The 21,126-nt window shown below is 43.1% G+C and overlaps 4 protein-coding genes across 4 annotated transcripts in view; all 4 read right to left on the reverse strand.

The window, feature by feature from the left end:
* fbxw5 (F-box and WD repeat domain containing 5) overlaps positions 1 to 9,370 on the reverse strand; it is a gene marked incomplete at its 3' end in the record, with an annotated part of 11,553 nt that extends 2,183 nt beyond the window's left edge. Inside the window, exons 1-10 of the mRNA XM_083669976.1 lie at positions 9,305 to 9,370; positions 7,843 to 8,038; positions 7,081 to 7,238; positions 5,188 to 5,371; positions 3,646 to 3,794; positions 2,814 to 3,164; positions 2,290 to 2,473; positions 1,718 to 1,865; positions 541 to 753; positions 7 to 229 (exon numbers count right to left, since the gene is read on the reverse strand). Coding sequence (XP_083526102.1) covers positions 7 to 229; positions 541 to 753; positions 1,718 to 1,865; positions 2,290 to 2,473; positions 2,814 to 3,164; positions 3,646 to 3,794; positions 5,188 to 5,371; positions 7,081 to 7,238; positions 7,843 to 8,029 — 1,797 coding nt within the window. The 5' untranslated portion in view covers positions 8,030 to 8,038; positions 9,305 to 9,370. The remainder of the gene's footprint in view (positions 1 to 6; positions 230 to 540; positions 754 to 1,717; positions 1,866 to 2,289; positions 2,474 to 2,813; positions 3,165 to 3,645; positions 3,795 to 5,187; positions 5,372 to 7,080; positions 7,239 to 7,842; positions 8,039 to 9,304) is intronic.
* Positions 9,371 to 10,189: 819 nt separating this feature from the next.
* On the reverse strand, positions 10,190 to 13,909 carry stard4 (StAR related lipid transfer domain containing 4). The gene is made up of 6 exons (XM_083669400.1): positions 13,445 to 13,909; positions 13,031 to 13,142; positions 12,448 to 12,497; positions 12,138 to 12,264; positions 11,833 to 11,947; positions 10,190 to 11,647 (listed from the first exon to the last, which is right to left on the reverse strand). Exons 2-6 carry the CDS (start codon positions 13,133 to 13,135, stop codon positions 11,415 to 11,417), a joined length of 630 nt encoding a protein of 209 aa, XP_083525526.1. The 5' UTR covers positions 13,136 to 13,142; positions 13,445 to 13,909; the 3' UTR covers positions 10,190 to 11,414.
* Positions 13,910 to 14,043: 134 nt separating this feature from the next.
* LOC310804245 (vesicle-associated membrane protein 5-like) lies at positions 14,044 to 17,084 on the reverse strand. Its single transcript, XM_083669401.1, has 3 exons — positions 16,952 to 17,084; positions 15,794 to 15,934; positions 14,044 to 15,430 (listed from the first exon to the last, which is right to left on the reverse strand). The coding sequence occupies exons 1-3, from the start codon at positions 16,952 to 16,954 to the stop codon at positions 15,170 to 15,172; spliced, it is 405 nt and encodes a 134-aa protein (XP_083525527.1). The 5' UTR covers positions 16,955 to 17,084; the 3' UTR covers positions 14,044 to 15,169.
* A 150-nt stretch (positions 17,085 to 17,234) lies between these two features.
* Positions 17,235 to 20,872, reverse strand: LOC310804277 (uncharacterized protein). Its single transcript, XM_083669437.1, has 4 exons — positions 20,800 to 20,872; positions 19,241 to 19,381; positions 18,660 to 18,877; positions 17,235 to 18,024 (listed from the first exon to the last, which is right to left on the reverse strand). Coding segments are annotated over exons 1-4 (363 nt in total). The 5' UTR covers positions 20,803 to 20,872; the 3' UTR covers positions 17,235 to 18,023.
* Between the last annotated feature and the right edge of the window lie 254 nt (positions 20,873 to 21,126).

Below are 21,126 nucleotides of genomic sequence, written 5' to 3' on the forward strand. Positions count from 1 at the left end.
CCAGGAGAGGAGGTTGCGTGGGCGCGGGGGGCGTGGGGGGGTCAGCGCCATGCGGACCATGCGCGGTGAGCGCCACACCTTGATGGTGGAGTCGTCGCTGGCGGACAGCAGCAGCTCCTGGTCGGCGGGGCTGAAGGCCACAGAGTTGACCACGTCGTCGTGCTGAAGACGCGCCAGGCATATGTTGTAGTGGCGGTCCCAGATGTAGCCGTGCTTGTCCTCCGCACCACTAGGGGGAGACACAAGTCACTGGTGAATGGCTAACACAGTTGGCTACTGGACCGGTAGCAAGCAAACTAAACAACAAAAGGGTATCATGAAACCCTTGATTTGTTTATGTATTTTTTTGGTCTGTTTTACTAAAAAATGTCCCTATCTGACATGGTATCATATCAAGAGACATCGTTTCAAAGACATCTGAGTAAGTCCACACGAACGCACACGAACGCACGCACACACACACACACACACACACACACACACACACACACACACACACACACACACACACAGTGACCACTAGAGCAGACGTCAGCGTACCTGGCCACAAAGTCTCGGCTGACGTCCAGGAATATGAAGAAACACTCGTCGTTGGGCGTGAAGGCCCGGTGGGCCCGCAGGCTCCTCCTCTCCTCGCGGAGGCTCTTCAGGTCGATGACGTGCAGGTCGATCTCCTCTGCGATGGGGGGCGGAGTCATGGGGTCCGAGATCACACAGCCCGCCGGCCACGCCCGACTGTTCACATACAGGTACCTGACCAATGAGAGAGCAGAGTGGAGATTATCAACACAGGCTTGTTCATGAGGATGCGATGCTAGAGAATGGTCAGACAGATATACATCCTGTAGAATGGTTATTCTTCTCTTTCTCTGAGGATAAGCAGCTGGGTCAGCTCTATCCATGACATTTCCCTGCAACATTGTGTCCATTTAACCCTTCTGAATAAACTGAAGTATCGTGCAGGTTCAGTAAGGCATGACAAAGAGGACGCAGCTGGCCGTCACACACACACACACACACACCCACACACACACACACACACACACACACACACACACACACACACACACACACACACACACACACACACCTCTTCTCACTTGCTGACCATGGCACATGTTCATGGGACAGGCTATAAGAGCCAGTTCATGTTAGTTCCACTATAGCTGAGCAGTCATTCACGCTGCCCGTCCCAACCATCCATTACACCAAATCAACTGTACATTCATTAAACTAAATATGTTTACATCAACAAAGTGTCCTGACCGAACCCCAGGTAAAGGCTGTTCAACACTAACAACAAATAAGGATTTCTGTAATAACATTATGGCTCCACAGAGTTCAAATGAAGTGCTTAAACTCAGAGAGGGGAAAGTGATGCAGTGTTTACCAGGATCATCAACCTCATAATAGTAAATAATCATACTACTATACACTACATTACTACACCATTAAAGGGTAAACAACATTTGCTTTCTTTGGGGCTTCACACACTACAAGGCCAACCTCAACCAAACTGTACTGGCTCACATATTTTCCTTTCCAGCACTGTTACAGCAACGATGGTGGATGCCTAACCAGGCCAGCTCAGTACAGCCCAGCACAGCCCAGCCTGGCTCGGCTTGGTTCAGTTCTGTAGTGTGAATGAGGGTTTTGTGCCTGCCTACAGCAGCCCTGTGACCAGGTTATCAGGCCTCCAAATCACACTGCTGCCCACCTGTGGTCTGGAGACAGGCCCATGCCAATGATGTGGCCGTGGATGTCAATCACGTGGTCCAGCGAATCAAAGAACTCCTCTGCGCTTCGCTCCTCCCCCAGAACAGGACCACACGTGGTCATCTGGTCGGGCATGATCCGCTTGATGCCTGGGGGGAGAGGAGGAGGAGGAGAGGGGGAGAGATAGAGAGAGAGAGAGAACAGGGTGAATGGGTCAGCAGACTTTACCACAGTACATTCCTATTTCCTTGCATATTTCAACAGAGAACCACCAATTCTATCTGTATGTGAATATTTACCGCTATTAGAGAGTGTAGCATATGTATGTTTTCACATTTTCGGTGAGGCCACACACCGCAAAACTACATGTTTCACCTTAAATATTTACAATTGCGCATACTAAGAACAGAGGACACCAATTCTGTCCTGATCAGCATGGTCAAAAACCGTTTCCTGCTTTCATTATATCTCAAAAAGCCTCTACTACATAAACGAGGCACGTGTGATCAGTGACTCTTGAGAGTCTCGGTGTGGGTGCTCGTATGAGGATAGCCCTCCCCCTCCATAGTGTACCTATCTGGTGGGGGGAGTAGGTCAGGCTGCCGGTGGTGAAGAGGAGGTAGGTCTTGTCCTCTCCCTCCCCAGGAGCAGAGGGGGTGATCAGGGTCGGGTCCGGGGCCTTGGTCCTGGCCCTCCCCATCATCCTGGCCACCTTGGCCTCCAGCTCCAACTCCCCCGTGGCCATACTCTGACGACCCTGGGGGGAGGAAGGGGGGAAGGGGGAGGGAGGAGGAGAGGAGAGAGCGAGGGGGGTGGGGGTAGGGAGCAGAGGGAGAGGGAGAGAGGGAGGGAGGGAAGAAGAGGGTGACCGTGAGGATGGGAGAACAAAATCAAGATACAGACAAAACAGGAATGTAAGAGGAAAGACAAGAAACATGCACATATAAAGGCGGCTGTATGGGCGTATACCTTTAGTGATAGAGCAAAAAGCTTTCTGTCCATATCAGTGAGCTATGCTCCTTCCAGTGTAATTACAATGGAGTCCTACACTAGCCTGCTAGTCTTTACCTACCCCCCCCCCCCCCAGCAGCCCTCACCTGGATGACACGCTCCAGCCCAGAGGCAGTGAGCTGAGGGGGCCGTCCCGACAGACCCTGCAGCCTCATCATTTCCCTCCTGTGCTCTTCATCCTCCCCCTCCTCCTCCTCCTCGTCCTCCTCGCTGTCCGTGGTGCCCAGGTCGAAGAGTAGGGGCTGGTGGTTCGGGGTCACCTTGCCCTGGGCCTGGGCGCGGGCTCGGGCCTGGGACTGGGCCTCGTAGTCCAGCAGAAGGTCCGGGGAGTCGTGGCGCCGACAGTGGGCCACCATCACCGTACGGATGGTGCTGGCGTTGATGTTCTGGATCTTGAACAGACGCTTGACCACGTTCACGTTCTCAGACTCCACATCCTGGCGAACAAGGGAGGGAGAGGTTAAAGGTCATGCATGCAACCTTGTGTTCTTCCTCGTGTCCTCTCTCCTCCCATCTCCTTCTCAAAAGTCATTGGAGGAGAAGCTCCAAGGGGGAGGAATCTCAGCTCTTCTCCTCCAATGAGTTTTGAGAAGTCGATGGGAGGAGAGAGGACATCATTCAGCCATGGTCATAAGTTGATACTAGTAGTAGTTACAGGTCATTTAGACGGACTGCAAACATACCTGGGGAATATATGGGTCATGCATCAAGACATGTGATAGAGAACAAATACATACATGCAGGCCATTTAAACAGACTTGAGGCTAAAACTGTTTAAAGGCTCTTGAAGTGAGCTGACTTGGAGCCAAGCCCAGAGAACGTCTAGGATTTGTGTGACTGTCAACTCCTCTGAGTGGCCTTTCTCCTACAGCAACACATGACTGTGTTTGGTACTGTGTGGGCCGGGCCTGAGCGGACCTGAAAGGCTTTGTTGAGCCAGAGCACGGAGCAGGAGGTCATGTTGCCGATCCAGTGCAGGTTTCCAGAGATGAGGTGGGTCTCGTTCAGCCAGCAGCCAAACACATCATAGGGCTTGTTCCTCACCCGAGACAGGAGAGTGTAGTTCTCTGTGGGGCGAAGGGAAGAGAGGGCTGTGTCACACACACAGTTCAGTGTGACAAGATTTGTTTCTCTCACCAATTGTACAGTTGTGTTCAAAATAATAGCAGTCCAACATCACTAACCAGATCAATCACTGTTTTTGGTAGAAATTATATTTCTACACGGCAAATAATGTTCTAGTAGGTGTAGCAGAGTAATAGAAAGCCAACAGACCCAACAGTCATGACGTGCATGCTGCTGATTCTGTGTAATTTAATCATTAATTGAAAAGGATGTGTTCAAAATAATAGCAGTGTGGAGTTCACTTAGTGAGGTCATTCATTCTGTGAAATAACAGGTGTCACATAGGTAGATTGTCCTGGGCTGGAATACCTGTTCACAGGTGCCAGAAGTTGGTCGACTCCATGCAACACAGATGTGCAGCAGTTCTCAAAAACAGAGGTTATACAACTAAATATTAGTTCAGTGATTCACAGGAAAGCTAAATCTTCAAGCATTTTTCAGTTTATACAGTAAATGTTTGAGTTTGTAAAGAAAAATGCAGACACTGCTATTTCTTTTTTTGAACAGCCTAATATTCCTTTTTTCTTCACTTTCTGTAAAGTAATAACAAATTTGATACATTTTTCTTCATGTTTTGATTTGGAATAGAATGTGCAGTGTTCCCAATGCATTTGTGTGTATGGAAATAAAAGCTATTTTGAGCTCTACTCTCTTTTGTAATCACACTGCTATCATTTTGAACACAACTGTATGTGCGAGAGGTGGGTCAACAGCCTGGCTTGGAGAGCTGTTGTACATGTGGTTTACGTGCAAATACATGAGGCAATGTTTTATGTGTATAGCTTCACAGTGAGGGGTTCAAAGAAGAGGTGTGCTGTGTTTGTAGTTTAGTTTTCTTCTCTATTTCCTCGTGCTGTGCTCTGTGTGTTCCACACACCACACACCAGTCACCACACACCACACACCACACACACACACACCACACACCACACACCAGTCACCACACACACACACCACACACCACACACCAGTCACCACACACCACACCACACACCAGTCACCACACACCACAGTCACCACACACCAGTCACCACACACCACACACCACACACACACCACACACCATGTCAGTGTACGGCCTGAGGCCCTTTCTGATGTGAGACCACAACTTAGGTTTGGAATTAAGTCATTAGCCTTATTTCATTTGTTTTACGGCCTTGTGACACACATTCCAGCAACATTATCAATACGTGGGAACGTTATATGAGAGAGAGAAAAATATAAGGAGAAAAAAAGAGAGAGAGAGAGAGAGAGAAAAATATAAGGAGAAAAAAAGAGAGAGAGAGAGAGTGTGTGTGTGTGTGTGTGTGTGTGTGTGTGTTCAGAGGCTCCTACCTAGGCTGATGACGGCTATCTCCCCTGATGAGGAGTGCTGGGGTCCCAGGTAGACCCCCGACACCAGTAACAGGGTGTCATCAGCATTGAACTGAGAGAACTGGGTGTAACCCCAGTTGAACTGGCGCATACTGGAACTGTGGACCAGGGAGATGGAGCCATCTGGACGCTCCGTGTCCCACAGCTGGCCATCACAGACAGACAGACACAACAGACAGACAGACACAACAGACAGGTCAGGTGGTGAGAGAGACTGGTTGCAGGTTATGAAGCGTAACACAGAAAACAGAATGAAAAGAACATGACGACATATGGTTGGGTGAGCCTAAAGGGACTTTTCCAACACCCGCATCCCATTGACAACCCGACGAGGTAAAAACCAAAAACCGACGTTAACCTTAACCCTAACCCTACCTTCAAACAAATGTTAACCAATTCTGAAATTGAACACAGGCCTGCTGGTCAGTTGTGTCCCCTTCGTTCCACCCCTTGGTTTCACTCCCTTAGGCCGGTCACAAGAACCAGTTTGAGCCGGCACGCTGACCTGGACCCTGAGGCTCTACCATGTCCTTGTGATTGCTGTTATGGGACCTAACAAGTTACATGTTCCTAAGTGCTGACTGTCTTGTTTCTCCGAATAGCTCCCCTCAGGCCGTCACTATCGGGTCCCCTCAGTGTAAGCTGACACGACACAAGACCAGCCTTTGTCCCCCTGTCCATCACAGCTCTTAAAAACATTAAGTAAGGCAAGCCTTCTGATGGCTGGAAGTAGATATAGAATGGAGAGTTGATTGGCCGATTCAGTTGTGAACCCAATATAGGCAGTGCTGGGAAATTGTAAGGTGACCTTGGGTGACCTGAAAGGCGCCTCCAAATAAAATGCATTATTATTATTATTATTATCTATATACGTGTATATGTGAGTATTATGTGTACCTTGCCGTGTAAATAGCTGTACAGGAAGTACAATTGTGGTTGTTATTTTCTTTTCTTTTAATCCTCCAATTAGGGGAGGGTTGGGGCGGGGGGGGGGGGACACTAGAAATTATGTAAGCAATGCTATCTGATTCAGGGTTAGGGTTAGATTTAAATGATATTTTCTAATTTTCAAAGCTGATCTACCCCTAAAAAAATAAAGCAAGGCAAGCCTTTGTGTTGGTCTGACGAGTCATGTGCAATCTATGTATAAATGAGATGTATCTGATGTGTGTAGTCGGGCAGTGGGCAATGTGGGATAAATATATGGATGTATGTATATAGCATGAATGGGCAGCTTGCAATACAAGGTGAAATATATGAGATATATTTGATGTATGAATGACCAGCGTGCAATGTTGAATGGAGTGTACTACTAGATGTTTATGTCAATATCAATTCATATTAAATCAGCACTATTTGTCCATGACAATTTTCCTTTAGGGAAAATTAAAAATTACTGCTTGGTACCAAATGGAAAAAATAATGCCCCTTAGGGCTTGGTCCAATAAATATCAACGTATTTATTATTAAATAGTTATTATTGTTTGATTACCATTTTACCATGTCATTTTTAGTAAAGTTAAAACCTGGTTGTTTCTGTGCCGTTAAAGTGCTTCCCATTCCAATCGACAGAGTATTTATATTGTTAGTAAATTAGGGGGTACTTCAGCATTTAGAGAGTTTATAGTATATAATATGTGAGTTTATTTAAAATTGTGTATGTCATTGTTGAGGCTCTGGCCAATCCAAGCATTTCACTGCTCTGCTCACAAATAATGACAATAAACCCAGTTTGAACTTCCAAGTGGGACCATATTTACTGAAAAATGTATGCACTCACTGCAATGTAGGTTGCTTTGGATAAAAGAGTCAGCTAAATGGCATATATTATAAGTGAACAGTAATGAGCCAGACCTTGACAGTGCAGTCTTTGGAGCAGGAGGAGAAACGGTGTCCTCTGTGGGAGAAGGCCAGGTGGAGCACCTGGTCATGATGCTCTCTCAGGGTCTGCACCTCCACACAGGGGATACAGTCAAACAGGCGCTTGAACTCCCTGTACCACGACACAGCAGCTGAGAGACACACGAGACAGGGAGAGAGGGATCAATGACAGCCAATCCACAGGGAGTTAAATTACAGTAACTGAGTGCATACATTTTTGGTATATAAATGGTCCCAGCAGGAATTGAACCCACAACCTTAGTGTGCTAGCGCCATGCTCTACCAACTGGATAGTGTCTGGGTCAGTGCTAACAGAGCTAGCCTACCTGGGTGTCTGGGTCAGTGCTAACAGAGCTAGCCTACCTGGGTGTCTGGGTACAGTGCTAACAGAGCTAGCCTACCTGGGTGTCTGGGTCAGTGCTAACAGAGCTAGCCTACCTGGGTGTCTGGGTCAGTGCTAACAGAGCTAGCCTACCTGGGTGTCTGGGTCAGTGCTAACAGAGCTAGCCTACCTGGGTGTCTGGGTCAGTGCTAACAGAGCTAGCCTACCTGGGTGTCTGGGTCAGTGCTAACAGAGCTAGCCTACCTGGGTGTCTGGGTACAGTGCTAACAGAGCTAGCCTACCTGGGTGTCTGGGTCAGTGCTAACAGAGCTAGCCTACCTGGGTGTCTGGGTCAGTGCTAACAGAGCTAGCCTACCTGGGTGTCTGGGTCAGTGCTAACAGAGCTAGCCTACCTGGGTGTCTGGGTACAGTACGCGGGATGCGGTAGTAGCTGTAGAACAGCTCTCTCCACAGGAACTCATCTCTGGACACAGCCAGCCACTGTCTGCAGACGAGGCCCGCGCTCAGCACCGCATCATGGGGCAGACGCAGGAAGATCTCCAGCACCAGGCTGTCTGGCAGGGCTGGGCCATTCTCCATCCTAACATCCTGGGGAACGCAGAGGGACACAATGGTTTGACTGATATTCTCCTTATGTCAATTATAATACACCCCTAAGGAAGGCTATCATTTTTATTACATTTTGAGTAATGTTCTCTTTGTCAGCACCTCGTCTCGTTTATGCTGATCTCAAATATGTTATTGCGTTACACTGCGGACAGACGACACAAGCATGACAGGTCTCTGGATAGTACAGGGATCTGGCTGTCATGGTGGAAAATAGGCTTATGTGTACTACAGCCATTACAACATGGTTGTCATACAATTCCACGACATGAATAACCAGCTGCAAAACGAAACAATACAAGTTAAATAAAAAAGAAAAAATCTAATTCATTAGGAGTATGATTTAAAAAAAAGAAAAAATAACATACACTTAGATATGCTAATATGCTATATTAATAGAATTCAGGATATGATGAATTATGTGAGCATCTGGGTCTCTCGAAGCCCCTCATCCACAAATAGGGCCTAGTCTCTCTCTCTCTCTCTCTCTCTCTCATTGGTTCTATATTAAGCCTGACAGCTGAGCTGCCAAGTTAAACTTGAGTGCGAGAGGCGACCACCACACCACACCCCACCCCACCCCACATTGCTTATATGAGGCATGGTTTAGCCCGCGTCCGTCCAACCACTTCACTGTAAATAGGGGCTATAATTCTATCATTGTCTGTCTATAATCTATATGACTGGTGGATATGAGGAGGATTATTCATGTCAATATGACAACGAATAATAAAGCTTGCTGATAAGGTAAACAATACTGTTCCATCATAGAAAGTGTGTATCAATGAAAGGATCGCCATTGTTAATCAAGAATCGTGGCTTGTCGGATCCAATTTAAACAGCTATGAACATAATAATAATCTATAGGGTTTAGCTAGCTAGCTAGCTACAGTAGCTGACAGCAGCAACAATCTGATTTTACATCATTAAACAAGAGAACAGTCAAGTTGACGCCCACAATTGATTTGAGACATAATCAACGAATATCTATGTTGCCAGCAGCACTACCAAACGTCCTGATTGTGACTGGCTGTATGATCGGAAAACCCAAACTTTCAGCTAGCTGGCTAGCCCTGTGCGAATGCTAAAAGCTAGAGAGCTAGCTGTCATTCGCCCCGACCCGTTCGTCGTTCCAGTTATCATTTGACGTTGTCAATTTATATAGTCCAACACATTACATACACATAAAACGTTTTCATTTTGATTTCCTGAAGACAGATTATTTAATGTGTATGAGTCGTGACCCACCTGCCAGGCGAGAATATTTTTGGAAGCAAGTCTGGACACCAAAAAGATGACAACAACAATGTTCTCCACCGGCGACACGTCAGACCCTACAAGTCGATTACAAATCATCTTAGAGTAAATACAGGGAAGGCTAAACTAATCAATAACAGATCAGCAAGTGTGATTGAATCCGGAGAACTTGCTTTCATACATGAATATGTATTGTGATAAAAGGTGAATGGTGTAATGATGCCTATATGTTAATTACATTAAATAACGTAACATCATTACACTTTGTATCTTGTCTGGAGCTAATCAGCTTCTGAAGTCCTCCATAAATTATTTTCTGTCGCAGGCATAATGATTGTATTCTCTCACTGGCTTGTCTGTGCACACACCTTTTTAAGTAACAGTTTTGTAGCCGAGGCTACACAAAAGTCTGGCCTCTCATCTGAGTGTAGTCTTAGACTGCTCCCTGGTGGTCAACTAACAGAATACCAAGTTTTAAGTAGGTGTAGGCCTGCTCGTCGAATCTGTGCTTCTCTTAGCCGCTGGATGTGTTCCAAAATGCGTTCTTGCACTCTATATAGAGCGTTTACGGTATACGCTCTAGAATAGAGTGAAGAACGCATTTTGGAACACAGCCACTGTTTTACCATTGAATGTCATTCAACCAATTTATTCTGGGCACGCTCTTTCCTACCAACTCACCACACCTGTTCACACTAACGTAATCAGCTAATCTCACCCACACCAGCTTTCATTTTCTGTCTACAGTGTGTAGATACTGTAGGCTTTGTGCTTACCAATAAACATCTACCTTTTCATTGTTCAATGTTAACAGATGTTAACATTATTATTTATGTTCTGTCCAATGTCGGATTCAAATAAATATTGAACAGGGGGTGAGGAGACACAAGGGCTTTAATTAAATCAAACATTAAATACATTCCAATAAACATACACATAAAACATAGCATTCCAAATAACATACACACATCCAAATCTACAAATAAATACTTCAGTATATGGGATCAATTGAACCTGCATTTTCATTGAAATGCAAATGTGACTGATTTATTATGGAATTTAAAGTAGTAGTATCATAGCATCAATGACAAACAACAAATAGCTTTTAAAAAAAAAAAAAAACACACACACACACACAAATCTACCCAAAGGCCACTTGGCTACAATTAACACACTTGAAATTTAACAGTACTCATAAATATAAATTATACATATGCTGTATGGGATATCATAAATTCATCAAGATTACACTGTACTACTAAAGTAGTTCCATAAATGTCTAATATCATATAGTGACAATAATCTCAAAACATCAGGCAAATAATTCTACCTGGGGGTTTTAAATATACTCCTTTATGTTGTTGTATCAGAGGTGCTGTAAAAAAGCAGAGCTTGCTTTATGGTAACATGGTCCTTACCTCACAGAGGTCTATTTTGTGAGTATGTCATCAGTGTCTCCTCTCCACTGTGGTCTGAAGGGGCACTGTGTGGCTAAAGGGTTCGTTCAATATTTGTCTTAGGTCAGATGGTTCTTCACCTTGAAAGTATTCCATGGGCCTGGAGAAACTGTAATCCATGGATCAGTCCATGTTCAAATACAGTAATTCCATTTCTTTGTTCAAGCAAATTCCATGACATTTAACTGCCAAGTAACAAGTTTAGACTGGTTAACACTTCAACACATCTAGAGAGGACGCACCTTTAAACTGGTTATTCCTCTTAGAGGCAAACATTGACTTTGATCCAATGCTTTGATCAAACTCTTCAGTTTTTGCGTACTGCTTCCGTCACAGCTGTTTCCAGTGTTATATAAGGATGATGCACACAGAGATTCGGATGGAGATCGGATAACACAGGAATAAATGGAGAAACAGTTCCAAAGTCCAGTAAGCAGCGGACCAGAACGCACTACAGTACAAACCCACAGATACCTGAAACATTTCAACTTTCAACTTGAAATCGGACGACATTGGTGTGTTGCTCTTGGGACAAATTGAGTTTTTTGAAACTCACTGAGAGAAACAAGTGTGTTGATTGACTAGGTCTAATCAATGGATTGGAGTATTGCAAGGGGGGGGGGGGGGGGAGAGAGCTATGCTGGTCAGGCTCTCAGAACCCTCCGCAGGTCAGAGTAGAAGTTGATGAGGGTACTGGCCATGGCGGTGTCCACAGCAGACTGGGGGAGCATGCCCCGCAGGTCTGTCTGGATGTAGCCCGTCAGCAGGCTCTGAGGCACGCTGCTGTAGGAGTCTGTAGGCACACAGAACCAGCCACATGGGTGGTTGAAGCCCCGGACAAAACTCTGATGCTGCTCTTTGTGGTCAACGCTGACACCTGTACAGAGACACACATGGTTAAATTTACAGGGTGGGTTGGGAGTGCCAAACAAATCAAACCCATAAGAATTGAAACATCGATGTGGGCCATCCCTAAAAAGTTGAAATTATCTTCAGCATACGCTGGACTCAATACCTTTAAATGAATCATGTTTGGGACTGGGTGGGTGTGTTAATACTCACCACAGGACAGAAGGCCATCCTGGAACACTGTGGTGTAGGAGACATCGATGAATTCTCTGGGGGCGATGATGTTCCACAACTGTCCAGCAGTCACGTACCTCATCACACAACAGCCCTGGTGAAAGAGAGAGCAGAGAGGGATGGACAATCAATCAATCAATCAATCAATCAATCAATCAATCAATCACATTATTTTGAAGAAGACTTTGGCAAACACAAATCTGTGTCATGTATCATTACAAGAGAAGGACTTCTGCCATCTGATCTGAAGTTATCATTAATGTACAAATAGGCTCAGGTTTTACCTTGTCAAATGTTTTCACTATGTCCATTGATGTCATCAAACTATCCCAGTCTAGTCGATATGGCCCGGGACGAATATAATCCACTATTCTATTGGGGTTCTCCTCGACAACACCCTGGGCTTTATACCTGGAAGAAAAAAAACGTAAGACATTTAAAAGCTTTTGTTTATCCTCTCAACAACTAGGGAATACAGCAGTGTAATAAGATCAACCAACATACACATAACTGAAGTACATAACGTGTACAATATCCATCATCTTATTAACGTTTAAAGGGTCACTACTGAAAAGGGACATATTATACACTCACAGATAACCAGGAAATTCCTCTGATGGCTTTCTCCACACTGTGACATCTTTCTGAAATACAACAGCAGCACACGTCAGGTAGTGAACAACCTAACAAAGTACACATCAGGGTAGTCAAAAACCTAATGAATTACACATCAGGGTAGTCAAAAACCTAATGAATTACACATCAGGGTAGTCAAAAACCTAATGAATTACACATCAGGGTAGTCAAAAACCTAATTAATTACACATCAGGGTAGTCAAAAACCTAATTAATTACACATCAGGGTAGTCAAAAACCTAATTAATTATTACAAATGGTGAGAAAAATATCTAGTGAAACTCGCTCAAATCTCAACTGAAATTCTATTTCCAGTTGGACTGTACACTGCTGCTGATGAGGCAGGTCTGCTTTCATAGGAGTCACAAAAAACATACATCCCCTTGTTGTTCCACATTTTACTGTGAGGTTAACAAATATGCTAGTTTCAGTTCCCTGAACTGTTACTTGTCCAATAATTCAACTTTAAACCTAATGATGAATAACATAAACAGTGATAATGCTGTTTTTACTCATTGATATTACATGTTTTTTTACTTACCGACTTCTTTGCAACCCTCCACTGACTCTCCTCCAGACTGTGATAGGAGATGAGTGTATTCTGAAGTCTTGCTGTCAGAGCAGCGGGGTCTTCCATGCTTCCCATGTTGACCCTGCAGAAAACATACAAAACGTATGACCCTCTTTCAGACTGTTACACCGTATGGGGTGTATACCGTATTATTATGGGCAAGGCAATGTTTTTATAAGATTCCCAAAATACGTGAATTAAAATGTGACTGATGTGGCTGGCAGAATAATCATTACGAAACAAACAGGAAAAAAAATTTCTCGGTGCCATTAACAAGCTGCCATTTAGCCTAGTTAAAATATGAACACAATGACACAATGATAGATCAGCCACAATAGAACATTAGCTATTCTATAGATAATTCAGCTCGCTTCACATACATACCTTTAAATCATGTTACCACTCACGACAGTAGGACAGTACTTCATTTTCTCATGCCTTTACAGTGGTAAAGTATTTGCCAATGTGTCCGTCTATGGTCTCTGCCCATGGTATTTTCCTTACCCAATCAGGAATTTAGCTGCTTCCTTTAATGTTGTTTGGCGTAGTGTCATTGGTCAGATGACTTAGGGTACAATCGGACCATAGAGCAAGAGGCCCCGAGTGAAAGTGCGCGCTCGTTTTACATCCCACGTATCGTGTAATTGCGTCGGCGTTGGAGTAAAAACTGCATGTGTGCTTTCATATGAATTCAAGTGCAAGTTTTGTACATCCGGGACATGACGTCGGTATTCAAAACGAACGCAAGATTGTTTATAAAAGGTCGAATTGCGTTATTTACCTTCTGTCGAGAAAAGGTGTAGCCTATATCAAAATATTGCCAAGCAAAAAATCATGAATTCTATGGACTGAGTTTAGTCGCCCAATTAATACAGCATTTATTAGGCATTTTACCCTGTTCTTGAAGCCAATACTTTTTTTCATTTGGAAAATTGCAACAAAAGTATTTGTTTGAAAATATATTGTTTTCAGTCTCTCTCAACTCAATTATTATTTCTTTAATATTCAGAAAGTTGGTCGGGAATTTCATTACAATGTGACTGTTGCAGACATGTGTACCTCCTGGGCACCATTCAATTGTACAAACCTTTGAAGCGTAGTGCATAGTAAACTGTGAATGATCAGAAACATATGTAAGCTACCTATTATCATGTTACACCTTTTTTTTTTTACAAGACTGAATGACAATCATCCAACTGCAGGACATTAATAATGGCAACCCTAACCCTAACCCTTAATAATTAACCCTAACCCTATAACATTAACCAAATGTTAACCAATTCGAAATTCAACATCAGTTTGCTGGTCAGTTGTGTTTAGCTGTTCCCGCACAGGTCTACAGGGGGTTTCCTGGTGGTTGTGTACAGATGACACAGAGTGGCTTGTCCTGGTCTTATCAGATACACAAAGCTCTTTCAGTATAATCTCAACTGGTAATGTTTACTTCTTCACTGTATAACCAACAAGGAAGTTGATTGACCGTATAATCAACAAGGAAGCATAGTCAACAAGTATATGCTTACTTGACAATTAATTATATGTAACAACACCTCTCTTCATAACTATAATTCTTGAGAAATAGAAATACAATGCATAATAAATGTAGTTTTGTTGACATCTTCACCATCTACAACAAAGACTATCAAGGAGGACATACTGTACATGATTTATGATGCAGTGTATACAATATGCGTACCTGGTTTAAGTAATATAGCCAATATCTTCAAAACACATGCGGTATGTCTTTATAAATGTAATACAATATTATTATTATTATGAATGCCTATATAAGTCAACCGGACAACATTATATGCAAGTTTTAAGACCTCCGGCATTAGCTTTTAATGTAGTCTCTGTTTTTCCCTCAACATTCAGTGAAGAGTTTCCAGTGTGAGGACCAGAAGCATGGCATTTATGGCAGAAGCTAAAACAAGGAATATACATTAGACCCAAAGTGTCATCATTCAGGTGTACTTACTGTACCATGTACCGTGACTTGTTAACTTGGCAGTTCACAAGTCAACCACTCTTTCTGGGTGTTATTCCCTCTTCCTTCACAAGAGAGGGGATATTTCATATTTCATATCCTTGTCTCAGCCCTATGTGGTCCTAGTTCTTCCCAGACCCAATGGTTGTTACTGCTGTTGTTGTTGTTGTTGTTGTTGTTGTTGTTGTTGTTGTTGGGGAAATGGCCTTTATCGCCCCTTGTGCAATCTCAGGGCTGGATTTGGAGACCATCATAATGATGACCACAACAATGATGACCCCAGCCAACACTGCCACAACAGCAATGAGCATCCCTTTGGCCTTCATGTTCTCCCTCTTCTTCTGCGTCTTCACCTTCTTTGAGGTCTTTTGGAAGCGCATGCTCTAGAGACACAAACCAAAGTCAAAATACACAAAGTCAAAATTTTTTAGAAAGGCTTCGTAAATTAACTAGATTTGCCCTTTGCAAGGGTATCCGTCTGTAGAATATTACTTTACAAAAGTAATGAAAGTGACTTTCCCTGTCAGAAAATCAATTCATATGAGTGGCCCTGTGTGGCTCTGCTGGTAATGCATGGCACTAGCAACGCCATAAGGTTGTGGGTTTGATTCCCACTTTCATTTTCCTCAGGACCATATACTAAAAATGTATGCACGTGTTGTTCATCGCTTTGGGTAAAAGCATCTGCTTTATGGCATATATTAATATAATATGAATGGTTGAGTATGGGGAGAAAACCGCCTCACGCTCTGCATCATTTGTTCAGCTCTGTCGTCAAGATCTTGAAGTTTCCCACAACGTTCCTGTGTCTTCTCCATGTTGTCCAGCATGACAACCTTCACCTCCTCCGCTGCCTCCTGAGTTTCACGAAGACGTCTGTTCTCAGACTAGGATAGACAGAGCATAATGAACATTGGCAAATGTGTTCAGTATCACAATAATACTTTAGTAGGCCTTTATTATGTTTGAGGAAAGAACATGTTGAAAGGCCATAGCCATATACCGTCCACATACATTGTGCCATGTTTAATGTAAACATAATGACAGCTTTACTGCCTGTAATTATCTTTTCAAGTAGTACGATTTGATATCGTCTTCATACTGTAATGCAAATGCCAGTTGTTTGCCATTTAGAGCTGGTCAGCATCAACATTGCAATTAATGATTGTTTTGGATAGATTGAGGTAGATAGATCCAGAGTATCCATTGCATTTGATTGGCATTAAGATTAATTGTTGTTAGTTGATACTGACAAGCTCAAAATGGCAAACAACTTTCATTTGCATTACAGTAATGCATTTTAATTACACTACACGAATATTACAATACATCTATGACAAGTCTACGTGGTTTTCCCCTTCTCCCTCCCCAACAAGACTGAACATATCCGAGAATGTCAGTGGAAATTCTGAGAGGATGGCGGAGAGAATAGAAATCCTTATGCCCATGCGCAGATCATAACGACCTCTACTCAGGTAGCTTACACACAGGTGTGGTCTGGGCTGCATCTCAATAGTCTGAACTGTCTTCTTCTCTTAGTTTCGTTCATTTGCACAGCAGTCGACGTTCCCCTACGCAGTAGGACTACTCATATCAGATAAGACGAGGAGAGGAAGCCTCTTTCGATTATTGAGATGCAGGTGAATATCCGAACTTCAAATGAAGTCAAGTGTATTGTAAAGACACACTTTATAATGCACTATATAACGCATTATTAACGCTTATACAAATTATTATGGTCATGCTGCAGCTGCACACTAAGCGGCATATATTGAAACATTAAAGATCAGGAAAGTGGAATTCGTCTGCTCTGAAATGACATTGAAATCGATGCGTTTGTTTCTTAAATGAATACCATTCTTTCTTTCTTTGTTTTAAATGTGAGCTTTGAAACAATAGCTTACCATGTCTCAGCATGCGCTGGTAATTTTGTTTTCGAATGAAGAACTTCTTTGGAGTCAGTGTAAAGTTCAGCTGAGAAAGTGCAGTAGTCTGGGGACGTGCTGATCATAGTGCCCTCCTCTTGTTGTGACTTCCTGAACTGCGCTGATCAGATCTGTCCAGATTTTCAAGGATTGTCATTGTCACGAGAGGGAGGGCTAAGCCCAAATCAACTATACTAATGACCTTTCCACCTCTCTCAAATCCCCATTTTCTGGATCCCCAAATACCACAACAATAGGCAGGTTGGAAAAAAAATACAATATACTTTAATAGAAATTCATGGGTTATAATCAGTCATACTAAAAAGATCTACGGGGGGGGAGGCAGAAAGGCAGAAAGCATGAGCTGCAGACTAGTCAATGTACTGTAGCATTTCAGTGTCCTACGATATCAATACTTTAAACAGTACATGGAAGCTAGAGTCACAGCACACAGCATGCATAAGTGGTAAAAGCACAATCTGAATAGATGGGGGCACAAGAGGAACTACATGTACCAGTACACTTCACACAGTGAGGGAGCACAATATCAAACGGCAAACCAACCGACATCAAGGGGTCGTAAAACTACTCAAATGGGAGAATACACTCCTATGGTGCTCAGGGAAATAACCACTGCACACTTCACGGTCAATATAGTCATAACAAAGTGACATCTCTGCACACAGGTAAATCTTAGGTAGGTATAAGGCTAGAAATGTAGGCCCTTACTAGTACACAGTAGTCTAACCACATCTGATGGACATAACTTTCTGGCCTTAGAGTTTCCCAAAAGGAATTGTAGATCTAATGAATCAGCACAACAGTGGCAATAATGGCAAAAACATAACAATAGTTTTAAGACAAAAATGGAATTAAAACGTCCGTCCGTTTCCAACTCATGCCCCAGAGTCCCACCGTCTCTCCTCCTACCGCTGCAGTGAGTTGGAAATACAGAGTTCACTGTAGGCTGTAGGCTAGCAGGCGGTCCCCCGAAGAACAGACGGGATACCTGCATCCGCACCAGGACCAGTAACACGAGCCGGCTAGGAGATCTAAAGAAAAAAAGGACAGATCAGTGGACTGAATTTGGAGTGTTAAAAGACTCACAGCAGTGTAGCTCAGGAATCACGGCCCTTTTTGAGAGGGCTAGAGAGCGGTGTCGGGACACCTCAGTCTTTACGTGGAAGGGGTCAGTCGTTTGTCAGCGTTCGCGGCAGTAGCGGATGTCTCTCAACCACTATTTTATGGCAGAAGCTAAAAAAGGAATAGACATTTGACCCAAAATATCATCCTTCAGGTGTACCTGTAGTGTAGCGTCCTTAAATTGTACTGTTTTCATCTGCACAAAAACAAATTAACATGGCAGTTCACAAGTCAACCACTCTTTCTGGGTGTTATTCCCTCTTCCTTCACAAGAGAGGGGATATTTCAAAGTTTCAAGTTTATTTTTACGTCTCATACACAAGTGCAAGTTCTCTCGTGTGCAGTAGTGCGGCTCTGTCATATCTAAAGTAGCAGGCTACTTTAGAAGGTAAAATAACACAAAATAACAATAAAATAAGCAAAAAGCTGCATTGTCGTTCAGGAGCCAGAAGCATGGCAGCCATACTTGGTGCCATCTTGCCATCTCATGTCCCTGTCTCAGCCCTATGTGGTCCTAGTTCTTCCTAGACCCAATGGTTGTTACCATTTTGTTGTTGTTGTTGTTGTTGTTGTTGTTGTTGTCGTCGCCCCTTGTTCAATCTCAGGGCTGGATTTGGAGACCATTATAATGATGACCACAACAATGATGACCCCAGCCAACACTGCCACAACAACAGCAATGACCTTCATGTTCTCCCTCTTCTTCTTCTCCCTCTTCTTCTGCATCTTCACCTTCTTTGAGGTCTTTTGGAAGCGCATGCTCTAGAGACACAAACCAAAGTCAAAATACACAAAGTCAAAAAATGTTAGAAAGGCTTCGTAAATTAACTAGATTTGCCCTTTGCAAGGGTATCCGTCTGTAGAATATTACTTTACAAAAGTAATGAAAGTGACTTTCCCTGTCAGAAAATCAATTCATATGAGTGGCCCTGTGTGGCTCTGCTGGTAATGCATGGCACTAGCAACGCCATAAGGTTGTGGGTTTGATTCCCACTTTCATTTTCCTCAGGACCATATACTAAAAATGTATGCACGTGTTGTTCATCGCTTTGGGTAAAAGCATCTGCTTTATGGCATATATTAATATAATATGAATGGTTGAGTATGGGGAGAAAACCGCCTCACGCTCTGCATCATTTGTTCAGCTCTGTCGTCAAGATCTTGAAGTTTCCCACAACGTTCCTGTGTCTTCTCCATGTTGTCCAGCATGACAACCTTCACCTCCTCCGCTGCCTCCTGAGTTTCACGAAGACGTCTGTTCTCAGACTAGGATAGACAGAGCATAATGAACATTGGCAAATGTGTTCAGTATCACAATAATACTTTAGTAGGCCTTTATTATGTTTGAGGAAAGAACATGTTGAAAGGCCATAGCCATATACCGTCCACATACATTGTGCCATGTTTAATGTAAACATAATGACAGCTTTACTGCCTGTAATTATCTTTTCAAGTAGTACGATTTGATATCGTCTTCATACTGTAATGCAAATGCCAGTTGTTTGCCATTTAGAGCTGGTCAGCATCAACATTGCAATTAATGATTGTTTTGGATAGATTGAGGTAGATAGATCCAGAGTATCCATTGCATTTGATTGGCATTAAGATTAATTGTTGTTAGTTGATACTGACAAGCTCAAAATGGCAAACAACTTTCATTTGCATTACAGTAATGCATTTTAATTACACTACACGAATATTACAATACATCTATGACAAGTCTACGTGGTTTTCCCCTTCTCCCTCCCCAACAAGACTGAACATATCCGAGAATGTCAGTGGAAATTCTGAGAGGATGGCGGAGAGAATAGAAATCCTTATGCCCATGCGCAGATCATAACGACCTCTACTCAGGTAGCTTACACACAGGTGTGGTCTGGGCTGCATCTCAATAGTCTGAACTGTCTTCTTCTCTTAGTTTCGTTCATTTGCACAGCAGTCGACGTTCCCCTGCGCAGTAGGACTACTCATATCAGATAAGACGAGGAGAGGAAGCCTCTTTCGATTATTGAGATGCAGGTGAATATCCGAACTTCAAATGAAGTCAAGTGTATTGTAAAGACACACTTTATAATGCACTATATAACGCATTATTAACGCTTATACAAATTATTATGGTCATGCTGCAGCTGCACACTAAGCGGCATATATCGAAACATTAAAGATCAGGAAAGTGGAATTCGTCTGCTCTGAAATGACATTGAAATCGATGCGTTTGTTTCTTAAATGAATAGCATTCTTTTTTTTTAAATGTAAGCTTTGAAACAATAGCTTAGCATATCTCAGCATGCGCTGGTAATTTTGTTTTCGAATGAAGAACTTATTTGGAGTCAGTGTAAAGTTCAGCTGAGAAAGCGCAGCTATATACAGTATTTGCGATTGTTGTCTAATTTTGCATTTACAAAATCTTTAGTGGGAAAATTAGACCTCTAGTGGAGACCTCTGTGATTTCTATGCTTTCAGAGCATGCACTATTATAGAATAGTTTAATAATTAACATTGTTTACAATTTAATCGTATTTCCCACTGGGACCATGTATACTGAAATGTATGCACACACTGCAATGTAAGTCGCTTGGATAAAAGCGTCAGCTAAATGGCATATATATTTACAATAAAATCATATATGTTTAGATGACGGATAGTAAAGTATGTCTCCATGAGCATAGGGTTGGTTTACATACCATAGTTGCTCTCTTTTTTCTCTCAGCAAAAGTTGCATTTATTATTGTCTCTCTCTCTCTCTCTCTCTCTCTCTCTCTCTCTCTCTCTCTCTCTCTCTCTCTCTCACACACACACACACACACACACACACACACACACACACACACACACACACACACACACACATACAGAGATGCTGCTTCCCCACTCTCTCTATCTCTGTCACATGACCCCACCCCCTTCACCCATTGGACAAGAAGCATCGCCATAGTAACCTTGACAAATTGTTGATGTCACTAGTGAATTTGTGAATGGAGAAGGAGAAAGGAAAGAGGCTGGGGAGGGTC

The sequence above is a fragment of the Argentina silus genome, assembly GCF_951799395.1.
Source record: "Argentina silus genome assembly, chromosome: 5".
NCBI classification, from domain to species: domain Eukaryota; kingdom Metazoa; phylum Chordata; class Actinopteri; order Argentiniformes; family Argentinidae; genus Argentina; species Argentina silus.